A 19,562-nucleotide genomic window follows, 5' to 3' on the forward strand; every position below is an offset into this window, starting at 1 on the left:
TAGAAAAAGAACAAACACTACTCTAGACATGTTTCACGACAGACTTTTCTGTCTGAGTTTCTGAAATGAATAGCATTACCTCAAAGAAATATTTATTTGTTTAGCTACGAGTATATACTCGTACCTATAATGCCAACTTTTTGGCACGAAATTAATATGTTTTATAACTCTTGACTGGTTTTTCGATATCATTAGATATAAAACCGCTTTGTGTTTCAGTAAGTGTTGTCAGACGTCTTGAAAATCACTTTAGAATCGCTTTATTTTCCAGCCGTTTTTAGGCATTTTGTTTTACCAAGAAATATTTTTTGGAACATCAAAAACAATTTATCAGATGCTATGCACTATTTACGATGATAAATTTAACGGTAGGTCTTTATCTCTTTCAAACCATCTAACAGTCAAACCGTCTAAATTTTCTACCATGTAAGCAGCAGGTTGGACCATTTCCAAATGAATCTTCGGATAAAACATCCAATTTGCCCAAAATATCATAATACCAAAATATCTTACCATACTGTTTTGTTCGAGGTCATTATCGAAAATTAACGGAAAGGACAGAAGAGATGTTGTTGGCGTCATAAATTTAGAATATAAATTAATGAATAAACAACAAGCAAAACATTATTTTACATATGACAGTACTGGGTTTATTTTACACAAGAACTTACTGAAACCCCCCCCCCAAATGCCACCCCCACAAAACGGATCGTAAACGTTTAATTAATTAAACGTTTACGATCCGTTTTGTGGGGGTGGCATTTGGGGGGGGGGGGGTTAAATCCCTGTGTTATGTTGATATGTGTCGTAATTTAGCGCATTGAAACGTTCAAATATTTGGTGATATGTCCATTATGTTGATTTCAACTTAGGATTGAAATTTACTTAAAATGCGGATATCACAAAACTTATAACGCATTTATGCCCTCAAAATCAAATTTTTTGTCAATATACGGCCAGGAATATTTAGAAAAATATTGCTTATTTTAAAAAAAAATCATGATTTGTTTGATAAACTAAAATAAAATATGTAAATTCAAAAAATTCTTTCGCTAATAGTGTAATGCTTTAACATCTTTATGATTGTTGTACAAATAATTTAGGTAACGTTAGTGTAAGTTTTACACGAACATTATTAAATCAAAGAAATCTCGAAACCATCAAACTATTAAAGAAACTGCGTGAGAAAACAAATGATCAAGTCTACAATTTAATTTCCTGAATAACTCTTACATGTCTTATATGAACATAATGACTTAAATTGATATAATGTTTATAATGTTCATTTCAGTCGAGTATCTTTTTTAAAGATACTTCTTGTTTGAACTATTTATATCTTAAAAGATCAAGATTTTTTTGCGGAATTTAATTTGCAAAACAACAGTATCTGACACGACACCAAAGAAATATGAAAACCGAGCATACCGCGTCCAGTAACTGTAAAAAGGTGTTAATAATAAGTATATTTTAGGACTTTCTTTTACGATACCATTTTCTTTCGAATCATAACAACTTTTATATTTAATAAACTTATCCCAAACAAGTTTCAAATGGGACTTTAAATGTTTAATTATACAAATTATGACCAAACATACGCGTCATTGTACTCAAATTGTCTGAAAATCTGAGATTTTGGCACGTATGTTAACGATATCATAACAACTCCTGATATTTCCGAAACTAAATCTCATTGTCAGGTAAAATCTGCAATAGCATTTAAAAGACGATAACACCATCTTCTAAAGATTAAAATACCGGGAACTTTGCACCATAACTTTAAAATATTCATCAAATAACAGCAAAGAAATTGGTGTAGTATTTGAACCTAGTACGATTTCCGAAAAATCACTTTGGTTGTCAACTTTGGAATCGGAGGAAAGCAACATTTATTAATTAAAATGCCACGTCTGCGACACAGAAATTCGGACAATTTTTAAAAAAAACTGCTGATACAACTTCATCCAAATTATACATGAACGATCAGTACAAAGTCTAGTCATTTTCCAGTTCAATTAATTTTGTCAGAGTTATTGCACTTTGATGATTTTTATTTTAAAAGTTTGTGCGAGCTACATCTCTTATAAAAACATATTAAATATTCTTTCTTTTCATTTCTAAGCAAACAAAACAACTTTTCCCCAATCGTATTATGAAATCCAAACTTCTTCACAATTTCTACCACTGGTTAAAACATGCTTTTAAAACACGAATGCAAAATCTTTTGGTTGAGTTGTTTGCAAGTGAATGAATCAGACAACTTTTATTATTGCCACGAGTAATTCATTACTTTAAACACTTAACGGAATCCAATTTATACCTCAATGTAATAAGCAATTTTGCCTATGAAACACATACCATTTTTACAAAATAATTGACTTAAGTTGAGGTCTTTGTAAAGCTTTCGGACTTGAGGAAAGTGTTTTTGACCGAAAACGATGGTTCTCGTTACCAATTCTAAAAAGAAAAAGAAAAACAAGAAGTACCTTTCAAAAAAGAAACTTGGCCGCAGTAAAACTGGTTAACTTGCATACTTGAATTCTTAGTTTTCGATAAATTTAGAAATTTTAGCAGTGCTTGCATAACAATGACAGGATAATTTCTAATAGCTATGAAAAAACAAACAACATTTTGTAAACATAGAAATTAAATTATAAGCATATTGATGTCTCTTGCGTAAAATAAACTCATTTAGTTCTTATGCATAATAAACTGTTCACTAGAAAATGTACTGAGATCTAACCGCAGTGTAAAATGATTTGTGGAAGTAGGGTAAAACAGAACGTAAATATCTGAGTAATTCAACTTGAAGATTAAAAAAATAGATAAATACAGAATCCCTAAAGAAAGCCCAACACGGCAAAATTGAAAAAGTAATAAAAAGCGTGTGCCCTAAACGAGAAAACAATGGGCGGAACTAAATAAAATGGAATTTGGAAAGGGGATCAGAGGTTATGAAGCCTACACTATCCTGTACATTTTATTTTAGAAATATCCTTTACATTTTATTTTATAATGGCAAGAACTATCCTTTTTACATTTTATTTATAAACAATCCCTTTTTTAATTTTAGAATAGTAAGAACTATCCTTTACATTTATTTAAGAATGGCCAATGAGATTCCCAGATTTTAATTTGTAGTTTTAAATGACCAATGAAAATAATTCTTATTTTTTTCCCACTGTAAAGTTTACAGCAATTCAAATTGATTTTAGATAGCTTTCGGTCAAAAAAGACAATACCTTGACCGAAACATGAGTATTTAATCGTAAAATCGTAACACGACTTGTACTAGATGGAATCTATATTCTAATTTGAAGAAAAGAATATCACGCCCATGACGCTTTAAAGATATTAGGCATTTCAAAATGGGTACCGGTTAAATCCAAAGTAATATGCTGCTTCAATTTAAAACTAGACTAGTTCTTTTATGATATTAGTTGATGAACCATTTCCACATAGAATTGTTGATTTAATTGCAACATTTTGTTAAGGAATTACTTGGTTAGAAAAGGGCAACTCAAACTTTTTCAAAAGACAGTTATTCCATAGTTTCTGTGGTAAAGGTAATGTAAAAAGGAATACATAATTAATCCTGTTGTTAACTTTATATTTATTTTTTTCGGCCTGCTTTATAAAATCTCAAATTTAGCAAGAATTTCTTCCGCCTTTGGGACCAATTAACATGCAAGGAAGATAATTCAAATATGAATACTTGAATACCTAATGTATACAAATTAATGGTCGGGGAACTAAAACAATTTTTTTATATAAATGCACATAAATAAAATAGAATTGGTTGATATAACATGTGGAAAATGTTTCTTCGACATCACCGTCGTGTGGCGATTGTCAATCTGAACGTCAGGGTCAAATCGGTCGAAAGTAATGGTCAGCATAAAATTCTACATGACGTTCAACAAACAATTCAACAGGTTACGTGCAATCGAATGTTTTACAAGATATATTCATAATGTAAAAGTCATATGAGGTATTAAATTCCTTGCCAAATTTACATAATTCAATGACTCAAAATAAACTACCTAAATAAATACTTTTAAACTAATATAACACCGTTTAATGGATTTTTAAACGATTGCAACACAGTATCTATATTTACTTTCAGAAGAAAGAAACACGAAAGAAATGACAATCACTAGTCAAATAACTATAAAACAGTAGCGAATCAGGTTATAATGCATTGCAAATTCCAGAACAGGTTTTGTCTCCAAACATCAAAGCTTTTATACAAGCACAAGTACATCTAACAGTTCTCCGATCTACACTCTCTTTCTCGCAGTTTGCCACAGTTCATAAAGACATGCATTCATAGTTTCATAGTCTTTAAATATTTGGTGTTTTTCTAAACTACATGTATCAGAAGGAATACCCAGATTATAGTAAATATAGACTAACGTTTATTTATCAAAGCACCAGAAAATGTATTCCATCGGTAATCATCTTGTTCTATTATTTTACCAGTATTACCACCTGGTAGTACTTGAACCCATATTTTCTGTCCGGCGGTCACTATTGCAACTGTATCAGCAGATAAACATTCATTGGCTGCATCACCATAGAACATTGACGTTGTGTATTTGGTTCCTTCAAACATTATACAAACAACGAGCGCCATGTTGTTGTAGACACAAAAAGCTAAACTGAACATGTATGTACCACTGACGGGTGCTGTAAACTTTCCTGTTATTAGAGTTTATATGGTCTCCTTTCATTAAAAGGATCATGTTGTGACAACACTATGGTCTGGACCAATAGTCGTCACTGCTGTATTAAATGTAAATTCTTGCCCTAAATTTGCCAATTGTTGGGTGTAACAGCCGTATCTAAAAAAAATAAAAATACATTACTACTTATATTTACAAGAGGTGATAAATGTCAGTCATTATCTTCAAAAAAAAATATCAAACAAGGTGAGCAGTTAAAACAAACACTACTGATTTAACACAAGTGAGTTTAAATCCCAAATTAAAATGTAATAACATCCAAAAATCTTTTGATGAGTCCATCTGAAAGTATAAATCTATGATAATCCTGGTCTTAGTCATGCTTAAACTTCTCATACGTGATTGAGAAAAGTACGCGCATAAGATATGATTAACCTATCTTTTATTTGATTTATGCCCTTGTTTTTATTTTTAGTATTAATTTTTCAGTTATTGCCCTTTCGCTATTGATCATGCTTAACTATTTTGTTATTTTTATGTTTAATTTTTATCCTTGTCATAACTTATTAATAAAACGTTTTGAGATATAATTTGTAATTTCATTGGTAAAAAGATGTCATTATGGAGGAACCCAATATAACATGTTGCTATCATCAAGTTTGAGTTATTGTCCTTCAATAGTTTCTCATGCTTTATTTTATCCTTAGTATAACCTCCCAAGCCAATTTAAATCCCATTTTTGGGAGCCCGTTAAGTGGAATAAAACTTTTTAAAAAAAAAAACCCCAATTCTAATCTTTGAGTGTGTTCCTATGATATTTGTTCTGTAAGAAATTGTTTTTTTGTATGTTATCACGCACATAATTAAAGTATGTGAGATACTATTTGTAAAATAGTATGATATATCTTTAAAAGGGATGTGTGCCATACACTATGATTTCCATTTAAGTTTATGATAGATGTTGTTCCAGGAAATAAAACTGAAAGGGTGTTTTTTGATGTAACTTTCATTACTAAATAAGTTAGATGGAAAAGTCCAATGCAACAAGAATATATAATTTTCCTTTTTTATTTTTAAAGCTTTGGCAATTTTTTTGCAAATTTTTTTGTTCAGACTAATATCTTTATGGAGCTGTGTTCATTAAAAGCCTCCCTTGTTGATGTTTGTTCTTATACTTATGTTCATTTTGGTGTGCTAGCCTTCTTTTCTAAAGCAACGAAATGTCAGTTCATCATAGTTTATATTTACTTGTTTTGTACAAAATAAAAATGAAAAGAGATATGATGTTACAAAAACATGATACATAAAAGTTGTTTTACCTTTAAAATCTTGAAGTTCGTGAAGTTTTACCTTAGCTACTACTGTGAAATTAGATACTTCTTCCATTTTGACATTCAAACCTTTTTCAAGTTCTTGATTTGTCGTCATCGGGTCACTAACTCCATCTATGATACTTTCAACTTCGTGTTAACCGCAATTGTTTTTCTACTTTCACTTTCATTTGCAACCATTTGAATTCTTATTGCAGTGACCATTTTTCCAGAACTTTTCTCAAATTCATATTAGAACAGCGAGGGTCTTCACAATTTCCTTCCATTTAGTAATAGAAACAACAATTACACAAAACATGTTTTTACTTGTTGATAACCTGTCGACTGTCTAAAATTTATTTGACCCAACAAACTAAGTATTTTGAAACTTATTCAAATAGTTAAATCTTTCCTTTTGCTTTAGAAATTATCCCCAAACTGGTTTTATTACTTTTCGAACTCGTCCAATGATTTTTATTTTAAAATTTATGTTTACAAGTCTGGCCCAAGTGGTTTATACGTCCAGTTATATTTAATAGTGATATTATTATAAGTTGTGTAAGCATTTATTCCATAAAAAACTATTCTCAAGATGAAAACATGAATTGTTAGCAGTTTTGGTAATAAATGTTGAATTCCCGTATTGGTTATGCCGTTGCCCCCCACCTTCAACACCTTGTTTGTCTGGCCCATCGTTCCTGTTTGTTTATTGCTTCCTCCGAAGTTGCCGTTAACATTTGGATATGTGGATTGGATGGATATTGTTATTGACTGCGTTCAATATAAACGTTCTGCTCCTTTGTGGTCTTCATTATATGAAAGATTGACCCCACCGTTCCACCAATTACTTCTTTGCGAATAACAATAGGGAATATTTAACTATAATCTTTTTCCAACATATTCTGGCGGACGGAAATATTTGGTTATTATTGATTGTTATTTATTAACATGGTTTTCTGTGGGTTTATTTTAGAAATATTCATATTTGAAAACAGTGAATTATCAATTTGATATTTTTCACTGTTTGGATTTAATGCCTGTTACGTTGATTTTCAGTGGGAATTTCAGTGTGTCATAGTACTGGAAACCCAATTAAATTGAGTGATCGTTAACTGTAAAATGGACGTACGTTGAATTATTTGGCAGCATTTTTATTCGATTCTTTAGTATTCAGGTTAAATGTCCTTTTTACGATTTCTTTTATTATAATATTGAAAGAAATTTTGTTTTAGTTTGTGTAAGAATAAATATTTAAAATATTATTCACCTCGGAACAACCAAAACGTGATACTTGCGCCCCACTCGTGGAAATATAACCTTTGGTGCCTCCCACTCGGTGAATGAACGTTTATTCCGATCTTTACACTTTGAACTTAACAAATATTTCTTCTATTTATTTCAATGGAATGGGCAGACGTTTATAAGAATAAATATTGATATTCAACCATCTATGCTTACAGTTTTAATTACTTCTATCTTTTATGAAATGTTTATGATGTATGATATAATTTTAAAAATAAATATGGCAGGCGATGGCATATTTCCAAAGTGTTGAAAGTTTTGAAATTATTTGGTAACATAAGACAGAAATACAGAAATATTTTTCTTGATTTCCTATCTGTATATCTGTCTTAAAGTAAAATAAAAATAAGTCAATCTTGTTCTTAGGAGGAATGTCAAATTGTTGTATTGATAAAACTTTCATAAATTTTTTTTTTTTGTTGTTTTTTTTTTGTTGTTTTTTTTTTGGCGTTGAAGCAGAACACCTCCAGATTCATGTCTATTTTCATGAAAATATTGCAATCGGCACTTACAATCCAAGAAAATAAACAAAAGTGGCCATCATATGCAAAAACAGGCCTTACTGCGTTAGTAACGCAGTAGCAATATGGTGATAAAATACTGCAAAATCAGTCGTAAACCGCACATAACATGTAAAATGTAACTTTGAACTTAAATTTATTTTCCTTTCTCAAAATTTTAGTACATTTTCCTCAATATTGATTTTCCTGAAATAGTTTGGCTCATCTGGAGGCGTGCAGCTTTAATATACTCTTTGTATATTTTTAATATTATTCAATTATCAATGAATCTGATTTATAAATGAAAAGAAATTTGTCAAATGTAATTAGGCCGAACTTAAAATTTATGTTTCTTTCCAATATACATGATATATATTCATCATTTAAAAATATAGTTTTATATCTACGTTTAGTTATACAAATGTACTATAAATATATCGACACTTCTAATCATAATAAAGTTTCCATTTGGTTATGGATTGGCATCCTCCTTCGTCCAGAATGTATGCCCATGCCATTTGGGTACCATTTTGGGTCTTGTTGGTCTAGATTATCGTGGAAAATACATTCCGTGAACGTTCTCATTCTTGCTGAAATATATTCCTATATTTTTCATTTTATGTTTTTAAAAGCTCATATTTATATTATTTATAACGAGTAAGATTGTTCTATGATCTGTGTTTGATCACAATCAAGAAATCTTTGTTTATCACAAAATAGGTATTGAATCATATCATAGATAACCTTCCAGCTTTTCTGATGGAAGAAGACCTCAGGTCTCATTCCGTGCATTTTTTCGGGCAACGGAGTCCCAACCGACGTTTCTGTTTAAAACTAGATGGAAAGTTTTTCGTTGGGCCCCATAAAAAACAAATCCTGTGGATTGAATCAGCATTGAGGGACTATTTGGGAAAATCAACCCCTTTAACCACTTTTGCCCCAAAGGGACAAAACCCCCCCGGTAAAAAAAAATTTAAAGAATATAAAACAAAAGGGGGAGAAAAACGTTCATTGAAACCCAGCCCCTAAAATCCGAAAGCCCACAAAACCCCCCAAATAAGGTTATAGCCTTTTAAAAAAAATTGTTATAAAATCATGTAAGAAAAAGAATTTCTGATAAACTCTCCATGTACAATTTCTAATAAATTAAAGATAACCAAATTTATTTATTTAAAATGTCAGTCTGACAAAAAAAAATTCACCGTGGAGAAGCAAACTTTGGTCCGTGACCAAAAAAAAAGAAACTGCAGGGCCAAAAAAAGCTGGCGAGGTGATTTTTTTTTGGAATAAAACCCGATATAAAAATGCTACATAGCCTACCGCAGCATTGCCGATGCTTCCTAAAAATGCATTTGATCTCGTCTTACGTTTTGCATTCAAACACCATTTACAAATGTGTTGATGACAACGTACAACGCACAATTGTGTTGATATTTTTGTAACAATTTGTTTGATAGATTTAAATTTGGTTGACTAAGATAATAACTTTTAACGGATACGCCATTTTCAAGTGTCCTATTAAATTATGCGTTTTGATATGTATAAGAGAATGTTTGATAAAAAAGAACGGGTTTCCTGTTGTCTTAATTTCGTTTTTATTTAAAAATGGTCCAGCTTACAGAAATGTCAACGTACACATAGAGTCAAGAAAATGTCAACGTACACACTCACAATTTAGTTTGATAGTGGTCTAGACATGAGGCTGCAACAAAAAGTTGGCTTTCATTTAGATTACCCTCTTAAACTGTATATCAGTACTGGTTTATACAATGCAAATAATTTCGAGTGCATTTATTTCACCGCAATTAATCTTTTTAAGCACGCTTTAACTATTTTGATGTTATTTATTTGTTCTTTTTGGTTTTTTTTTAGAAGATAAAATTTTAGTTAGTATGAGTGCTTAATGATTTGATGACCAGCAACATTCTAAACAAGGTTTGTATATTTTTTACTCTATTGATATAAATCGCATAACATTCATTTAATTACGTAAACAGCCAGGATTAGCGTCTCTTGCTCAAGGGTCCAGGATTGACGATGAAGCCGTATTACATTTTCATATTATGTGCTTTTCAAGATTTTTTCCTTCATTTTCCTTTTTAAAGATTTGTTTGCTTAAAGAAAAAGTAAAAACAATTGGAGCGTTGCATGCACCTGGCGGCACTGGCTCTTGTTAAATTAAGAAGCTAATGCAATGTTGTTATCTAATAAAGAGACCAATTACTGTCACTTGTTACCGGATCAAAAATGTAAAGAGTTATTGAATAAGAAGTCTTTAAAAGGGACAAATATAATTTGTCTCATATATGCTGAATAAATACTAGTAATCTGAATGTTAATCATTCAATGAGTCTGATTAATTGTATCTAGTCGTATATTTAAATACAGTTAAACTGTGATTATGTGTAATTGGGGCAAACCTACGATTGATTGATTATATAATTTGCAGAATTTCCAAATGATAAAATTGGTTACTTTTGCTAAACTATAGCCAGCACGTCTACATTTCGAGATTTATTTGCTGTTATGTCATATACAAGCTAGCTCTCATTAAAGAAGGTCGTTGTCGGAGCTTAAAGTGCTTAAAGTGGTTAACCTGTTAAGTAAGCTAAAGTTGATACAGTGTCGTCAAATGAATGAACTATTCGACTATCTCTGTTTCTTCTTGATGGAGTTTTGTTGCTTTTAAGCTTAAAGTGTTAAAAGGACGATTAAAACGTGCCAATAAAGGTGATTTATTGAATTTAATCCGCGAAACATAACATATGTGATAGACAGATGTAGGATATCATCGAAAATGGTCATGGTCAAAAACCATGAAATGAATATTCTTGATAGGATCAGATTTCACAGACCGTGGCTGTATAAATGGGTTTGTATTTTGATTCTAAATGAAATTATGAAACACAGCTTATTGTATGTTTATGACTGGCAGATATCATCATTTGCTTTCAGAATAAAAGAAAATTAACTTCTCAAGTATACTAACAACGTGCGTGCACATGTAAAGATAGTTCAGTTAGTGTTACTCTTGGTTCAATTTGGTTAGAATTATATTTAGTTGAAATGATTACAGTAATGTTCGGGTGATAAAATACATAACACATTAGATTGTGAGTAACAGTTTAAAGATCATCCCTCATAAAAATTACGGCTACAATATGGGTATTTATTCCAGTCGATCATTATACTAACTGAATATGTGCGCAACACTGACGAATGCTGTAAACTTTTCGGTTTTAATTAGGAGTATATGTGCCTCCTTTGCTGAAGAAGATACACCACTGTCATAATATTGTTAAGTTTTTGCTTTAAATGTCACCGTTGCTGTTACATTCATACCTAGAAAATGATAGATTGAAATACATTAACCGGGTTATTTAAAGTAACATTTTGCTCCTTTTTTCCTGACAAGTTGAGCTGAATTAGTAATATATTTCAAAAGATAGTTAATTATTATAGTAATTGCCCAATAATTGAAAGAATGTTAAGGATAAAATGTAAAAACTACCTTAATTATAATAAGACTGCCCAACTCTTTAAAAGATTGAACATAACTGATACATATTGAACGATATTCATAGAAATTTCCATTCGTAGTGTGGATTTTGCCCAAATGTAAATTTATTTTTACTTTAATCTTAGCACTCACCATTTACACTTGAATGGGTATTCTTTATTTTAGTGCAACAATGAAATTAATGATACAGGTTCAAATTTATTACTTTGAGTCAGCAAAGCAGTAAATTTGTTTTAAATTATCCTAATATTGTGGTCCGCGTAAAGGGAAGAAAACTATTGAGACATATTTTCTCTTCGCTCAATCAACAGGAACCATGGTCATGACCTTAGATTAAGAGGCAATAACTTAAATCACTAAGGTTTAGAAGTTAAATGTATTTTAAATTGATAAACTTTCAAAACATTTTCACATTGACACATAGCTATACTTATACAGACAAATTCAAAATTGGCTCCCAGCTTTGCCGTATTCAAATGCGCCACGCTTTGAATGAGAGAACCAGCCGGGCTATAGTCGGAGCCATCGGCAATATGTTGGTTCCCATATGCAAAGCGCAGCGCATTTAAATACGGCAAAGCTGGGAGACAATTTTGTATTCGCCGAAAGATTTTGTAAATGGAGTAAAACGACGATAATTTTTATATTAATTTCGCATGTTGCATTGTTTCTATTGATGTTAAAGTTTTAAATTGGCGATCGTCGTTGAGAATAATTATGCGGCAATATTGGATTTGGAATAAAATACATGGTGGTTTTGAGGGAAGGTGCGCGAATTTTTTTTCGGCGGACATTTTTATCTTGTGTATCATTATAGAAGTTAAAATATGTTTTTTTTTTTTCAAAACGGCTTATATTAACTTTATATATAATATGATAATTGCATGTTCTAGGATTGACAAATATACATTTTATTTGGAATTTAAATGCGTTTTGCGCTCCACTCCTCAAGTGTCTGTCTGTCATGACAGAACAATCAACAAATTTACGTTAACGTTAACTTGTATTTTATAAGTTTAGTATTCAAATTAAGAAGTCACGTGAGGTATAAATTGCAAGTTTTGGTTTTGGGTTAAGTGTAGATCAATTAAATGCTTGAATGATACTTTCAGATACTGAACTTTGACTTTTACACTGTTTATTGCGCGATAAATTTCCCTTTCATGATTACACGATTATTAAATTATTACACCAACAATATTCTGCGTATAATCGTAACTCTGCAACATAAAGCAAAAGTAAAGCATTCTTGATGTGCTTATTAATAACGTTTCAGTGACCCTTGTTAATAGGAATAGAAATTTTTATGTGTATTTGAAAGTTATCTAGCAAGGTTTTGTAATGTCATTGGTGGCCTCTTGTGTCCGAAATAATTTATGGAGGGGTACATGATGACTAAAAGAAAGTCCACATATGAACATTTAAGCGTCGTTTTGAATTAAATCCTTATCAAAGCAAAGAAAAGATCAAACATTTCACCAGACAAAAGCTACTGTTATGTTTTATTTGTATAAGACATGTTAAATGAAAATACAAACTACGAAACATCTGTCATCAAATTATCATCATAACAGCGATTTGTATACTACAATAATTTGGATATATTTTATACCTAAAGGAAAGTAATTAAATAGCAACAAAAAGGTGAAATGTACCTTGTATAGTTAAACATTAAGATCGCTAAATCTTATTAATCAGTGTTACAAACTTTTGCAACAATAACAATAAATTCTGAATAATTTATGCGCTAGTAATATTTTTGATTTTGGATTAGATCTAACAATTTAAAAATGCACGTATGCCTATAATATTCATCATATGAGAGCTTACTACTCACTACTGGTATACAATTGCCGGAAACAAAGTTAACACAAAATTAAATCCTCCTGTTTATTAATGTCCCAGAGAATGTATTCCAACAGTATGAATCATAATGCCTTATAATGGTACCAGTATCAATACCGCCTGGTATAGCCTCGACCCATACCTTCTGTCCGGCGGTCACTATGGCGACTGTATCAGCAGATGAACATCCATAGTTATCATCACCATAGAACAATGACGTTGAATATCTTTTTCCTTCAACCATTATACTAACAGTCAATGTCTTCTTTGGATAGACACAGAAAGCTAAACTAAACATGTACACCCCACTGATCGGTGCTGTAAATTTTCCGGTATTTGGGTTATACGCATCTCCTTCCTTGAAGATTAACACTGGAAACACTATGGTCTGACCTCCCACCACTGCAGTACTGGACTTTAATCTTGCCTTAAATGCAATAGTTGGTGTAACAGTATCTAGAAATGAAAAAATAAATAACTCAGAAGCAGGGGATTATATTTTTCGTAGAAAACTTAATATCATTTGATACAACACATGCTGTTAATTATCAATCAATTTAAATGCTAGATAAAATATTTGTATCAAATTTGATTTAACGAAATAAGTACATGTACATATTTATCGTTTTCGAGTCCGTTTATTAGTTTCATGAAATATAAGGGGCAACTACATTAACCTTTTAATTGTCAAAAATGAAAGGCTAAAAAAATGAAAATAAAGTATCTATTTGTTTGGGGCTGCTTATGATTTATAATACATTTGAATTATATTTTATACTGAAAACACATCATCAAATGTATGTTAATCAAAAATTTAGGGACAATATGAAGGTTCCAAAAATATTGTTCGTGAAAGTATGGATACTGAATAGACATGCACCAGTACAAGGGGTATAGTCATTAAGTACCAGTACTCATTAGTACCAGTACTAGATCTTGTTAAGTACTGCAGTACCAGTACTTTTATTCGGAATTATTAAGTGCCAGTACCAGTTCTTTCATATATACACTGTAGGTTGCACACTGTTAAACGAAAAAAACTTTTGTGGCGCCTTTATATGCCGCAATGCCGCTAAATGTCGCACTGGCGCAACACTACCGCTAAATGTCACATTATGCATTTTTTTTTTATAAAATTAAGTTAGCTAGTGGTATTATATTACAATAAACATTGAGTAAATGTTCGTACATATATAGTTACTTTGTGGGACATAAAGAAATGTCCCGATTCATGCTTTAAATGCTTTTTAAATATCATTTTTGTTTGAAATTTAAATGTAAAAGCGATTGATTAAGGTATAGTATGTAACTATGATAGGTGTTATGTGCAGATAATACTAATCTTTTGTGAAGTGCTTTGCGTACTTAGACAAGTTTATATCTTTACTACTGTCCATCCACTTGCCTCTCACTGCTGTTGGTATTCCTATATACCAGGAAGATGCAACACCTAGTTTACGATGAAATAAGACGAGGGGACACCTGAGGTCTTTCTTCACTAACGAAGCTGGAAAGTCGCAATGTAACCTTACAGTGTTGGTGCGAAGTAAAATCCAACAAAAAATAAAAAATGTATCAGACTGCTTATTTCGTATATATTACTGCGAGTACTAGCATTCTACAATCTGAATATCAACTTGATTATTTTTACAGGTGTCACAGGCACATTCAATATATTCTACGATGTACAGACCCAACAAAAATTAATAATGTACGGTACCTGTTCGTTTGTATGTGCGTAAATGTGCGTGAGTGTATAATTATGTTTTATTTATATTCCACTGTAACCTGCAATAAACATCACTTAATTGTGTAGGTCATATCATTCTGTCACGGCTAGCCGTTAGAATTTTATACTGAATAACGCAATAGAAAATAACCTAAAACTCCTTAACAATCCAATTGTTTTCTCTTGCTTGAACTTCAAATGGCCCAAACACTCAAAAATGGTTTTCATGTCAGTAATTTCAGATGTCTGTGATTTTTGGACTAAATGTTTTCAAATAGTGTTTAATATAAAATATCTGATTAAGATTTTCTATATAACATACACTAGTCTACCTACATGTGACATAGATAAGTGAACTGCCATTTTACCTAACAGGCTAGTACAAATTCAGGCGACCCCAAGGTCTAAATACATCATGAACATTTTCATCCTGTAAGACTACTGACATGCAATTTTTGGCATTAGTTTTAACTGCATCAAACTGGCAGAAATTGGATACATTATACAACTAAATTTCTAAGCTAAATTTCTTTTCATGTTGATCATCATTAAATGCTCTTTTTTTCCGTTCGGACGGACCAGTTTGAAAACATGTCAAATATTAATAGGATGGATTAAACGAAAGAATTTTACTTTTTCATCAATAATTATCAAAGAAAATATGTTCAAATCGAACAAAAACGAAAAGTGTAATATTTTGAAGAAATGAAGAGAAAAAAAGTAGAGTAAAAAAATGGTACCATGTGATTGGGTCCATATAAACTTTTATCTACAAACTAAGTAAATCTAGTTAGGATACAATCCCTTATGTCTGAGACGCGTACACTTATGAATACAAAAGAGGTTTGACAATGAAAGAGCAGTGACAATAACCATTGGACCACGGCGGTCCATAACTTTTATTTTGAGTAAAACAAAAGCAATGAGATATAAAATGCGTTCAAACACATTTATTATTGCCAAATTCCTACACTCTGTGTGTGTGGTATGGAGCGTTCGTGGTTTACGGAACGTCGGTGGTTCTATCCAGGTGCCTATTCGTGCCTGAAATAATGTACGGACATTTGAGGTCGCCACCAGTCGCGGAATGATCTATTCTGTGTCGGTGTGTCGTAAAGCCTAATCAAACAAAACCAAAACAAAATAGAGAAATAAAAGAATCCCTTAAGAAAGGCCAACACGGCAAAATTGACAATGTTGCCGGCTTGGTTTCATTGAGTCTGTTCATGAACGGCAGTGGAAAGTGCAAATAACTTTCCACGCCCCTTAGCACCGGCTTCAGCAGACATTTTAACACGGAAATGGTGAAATTTTGAATTAAGAACATCCGCAGGTGTTCATACGGCGGTTATCATGGAACCCTCAATGTGACACAGTACTGTCATTTATAGTGACTGCAATTTAAATCCGTTGGAAATTTCAAAACGAGGTAGTTTCATAATCATACTTGCATGTGCATGTGTATTTAAATTAATAAGAACTAACAATAAATTTCAGTCTTTCAAATGTATGTAACTAATGTAAATGATATGTCTTGCAATAATATAATATAAAATACTTCAATGTATAATAATTAAGGCAAATATTATTTCCAGCGGATATTTTCTTCCTACCGTAGATCATTTTTAAGCAAAGCATTTGTCATTGAACGTTAATCCGTGCTAAATCCACCGAAAATGCGATTGAGTTTGGTTGTGTGGTCTCTTAACGCGCAAAAATGTTCTATTTCATCGCTTGTTGCCATTAAATTTATCGTGAACTAAAGTAACTAGAATCAAATCATATTAAATTTGACATGTAAGTATCATCTTGTGTAATCACCAGACCGCCAGGTTAGACCAATAAGTAAAGTGTCTGTCGTACTGGTGGTCTAGGTGGAGAAGTTCAAAAGCATAAACTGGTAATGAATTATATCCTTTTTACTGGCAATGAAAGAAAAAAGAATAAAAAAGCAAAAAACTAATCAGGTTTGTTTGCATCAAAGAAATTTATAAAACTGTAATCCAATTGTGACAATATATTTATACCTATAGTATAATACTAATAATACTAATACATCCGAAAGCAAACATGCTTGTAGGTGGGAGCTCGAGGCCGACACACAGTATAAAATACTGATCTATAATTAAAAACTAAGTCTATTTTTTTAGGATAATCTTTTAGGTGTGTTAGATCCATCTCAAGCTGATGCTGTGGCTTGAACCCACAACATCTGGGTTGCTAAATTGGGAAAGAACAAATGAGTTTTATCACTAAGAGGCCCTTAATATTGACGTAAAACATTTGTTGAAATTGCGATGTTAAACGGCCGTGTTGCGACATTAATTTTATGATACAAGATTTTGCGACATTCACGGCGTCAACGACATTTAGTGGCAATGTTACGACATTTTGCAGCAAGTGCGACTTTTATCGGCGTTGCAACATTTAAAAGAGCCACAACATTACATATGTGCAGTTTTATAAACTCTTTAAAGAAAATAAATATCATTAGAAAAGATTTTTGCTTTTTATTCAATTGAACGGATGCAAAACATAACAAGTATTGTTTACTTTTCACATTCAAGGTTAACCACATTACATTTTTAATAAGAAATGCTTACGAAAGTACTAATTTAAAACATGTCTTTTATAAAATTACTACTTTAGTAGTTCATGTCAATAACTTGCATTCTGTAGATATTTTCAAGTGCAAAAATCGTATGACTGAGAAATCTGAAGATGAATATCTAGTAAACTGTGTTACAATACAGTTACCTAAATATCTAAAGCTTAACATTCATAAGGACAGCTTGTGTACCTCTTCACACCGTTATTTAGAAAAAATACATCCCTTTTCACACCTTCATTAAACTGACAAATACTTTATTATTCTTTGACATCTGTTTGCATTTAACAGATTCACTTACAATCTGTGACTATAGCAAAAATAAATTCAATTCAATATTAATCCATAGATAATTTCTCTAAAGCGTCATTTTCATGAAGTACAATTTCATATATTAACTTGTTTTCCATGATTGTCTTAAATAAAACGAAATATTTAAAACGCATTAATAAAATAATATATGAGACAAAAGTTATCTCTTTACATATTTTTGAAAACCAAATAACTGCCTTGGTACTGCAGTACAAGTTCCACATTTTGTAGACGGTAGTGCTATACCATTACTAATTGTAGCAAAATTTGGTCTGAGTAATTTTCAGTATCTCCAGTACTTACAAAATGACTACATCGCGTACTGTAGTACCAGTAACGCATGTCTGATACAGGTTTTTTTTATGTTTTAATACTGAATATTATATTTTACATTCTTCATTTATATAAATATCAGCGGGACGTTCAATGATATAATTAAACCATTATGTTATGTTTAAATGCAGTAAATATAAAAAAACCGCTTTTTTGGGGGATATAATTTCGCACCAAGCCTTAGCCCATCGCGACTTTTCAGCTATACTGATGGAGGAAGATCTTACGTAAATTTGTCCTGGCACGAACGGGCCCTTGAGTAGAAATAAGGTATTTTTCTCACATAAAAGAATTCAAAGTTCCTAGCAGAATTCGAACCCACAGCGGTGTGGGCTGGTTGTTTGAGATCAGCGACATTAACCATTCGGCCGTGAAAGCTTCCTAACTGATCGGTTTCTACAATGCTACGGGGACCTCAGTGCTAGGTAATAGTCATGAAGTTAGTAATTACTTTACTTCAGATTTGATTTTTTAACTACAGTTAAATGCATTTTTCTTTGTTTCATCTATAAAACACATCTTCAATAATTCAACGAAAAAAAAATAATGAAAAGATTATGTCTTACATGCATCGTAGAAAAACAGTAAATATGACGTTATTTACCTTGAAGTTCAAGAAGCTTTGCCTTAACTGCCGATGTGACATTACTGACTTCTTTCATACTGGTCTCGAAGCTTTTTTCAAGCTCTTGTTGATTTGCTTTCATCTGATCACTAACTTCCGTCTTGATATTTTCAACCCTGTTAACACATTGCTCTACCTCAAGTTTCAGTCTCTCCATTTGAAATTCTATGCGTACCATTTTTTCCAGCACCTTTTCCTCAAAATCATATTTAGAACAGCGAGGTTCTTCACAATTCCTTCCATTTGTCAAAAGAAAAAGAAGAAACACTATTTTAGAGAGCGACATGTTTCACGAATGACAAACCTTTTGCTTGAGTTGTTTGCAAGTGCATGAACCAGACTACCTTCATTATTGCCACGAGGAATCATTTTACGGAATCCAATTCATGCCACCATGTTAAAATCAATGCTGCCGTTGCCCACCTCCTTTGTTGTCTCTAAACATAAAAAATACAATATTATACAATTATAGACTAATGTTGAGGTTTATATATAGTTTTCCAAATTTAAGAAAAGTGATATTGTCAAAAAGTGATATTAGGGCCAAAGTTCGAGGTCAATATAACTTTTGTCAGTCTATCGGCAAAAGGAAGTCTATATTTTTTCATCGTATACTACAGGCTATAATAGCGCATACGTTCAACTTTAGAAGACTATCTCAACTTTATAAAACATTCAGGTCAACACGTCTCTAAGCGTTCAGCATGTCTTTTTGCGTACTGGTGACGTCAGCGCTAATCAGCCAATCTAAACGTCGCTTTTATGAACGGTTAACGGTATATCGACATTTAAGAAA

At 31.7% G+C, this 19,562-nt stretch overlaps 1 protein-coding gene across 1 annotated transcript; it reads right to left on the reverse strand.

The window, feature by feature from the left end:
- Positions 1–12,819: 12,819 nt before the first annotated feature.
- On the reverse strand, positions 12,820–19,207 carry LOC132727363 (heavy metal-binding protein HIP-like). The gene is made up of 2 exons (XM_060712801.1): positions 18,746–19,207; positions 12,820–13,615 (listed from the first exon to the last, which is right to left on the reverse strand). The coding sequence occupies exons 1-2, from the start codon at positions 19,050–19,052 to the stop codon at positions 13,191–13,193; spliced, it is 732 nt and encodes a 243-aa protein (XP_060568784.1). The 5' UTR covers positions 19,053–19,207; the 3' UTR covers positions 12,820–13,190.
- Positions 19,208–19,562: the final 355 nt, after the last annotated feature.

The sequence above is a fragment of the Ruditapes philippinarum genome, unplaced genomic scaffold (assembly GCF_026571515.1).
Source record: "Ruditapes philippinarum isolate M1 unplaced genomic scaffold, ASM2657151v2 ctg6356_1_1_1_1, whole genome shotgun sequence".
Taxonomy (NCBI): domain Eukaryota; kingdom Metazoa; phylum Mollusca; class Bivalvia; order Venerida; family Veneridae; genus Ruditapes; species Ruditapes philippinarum.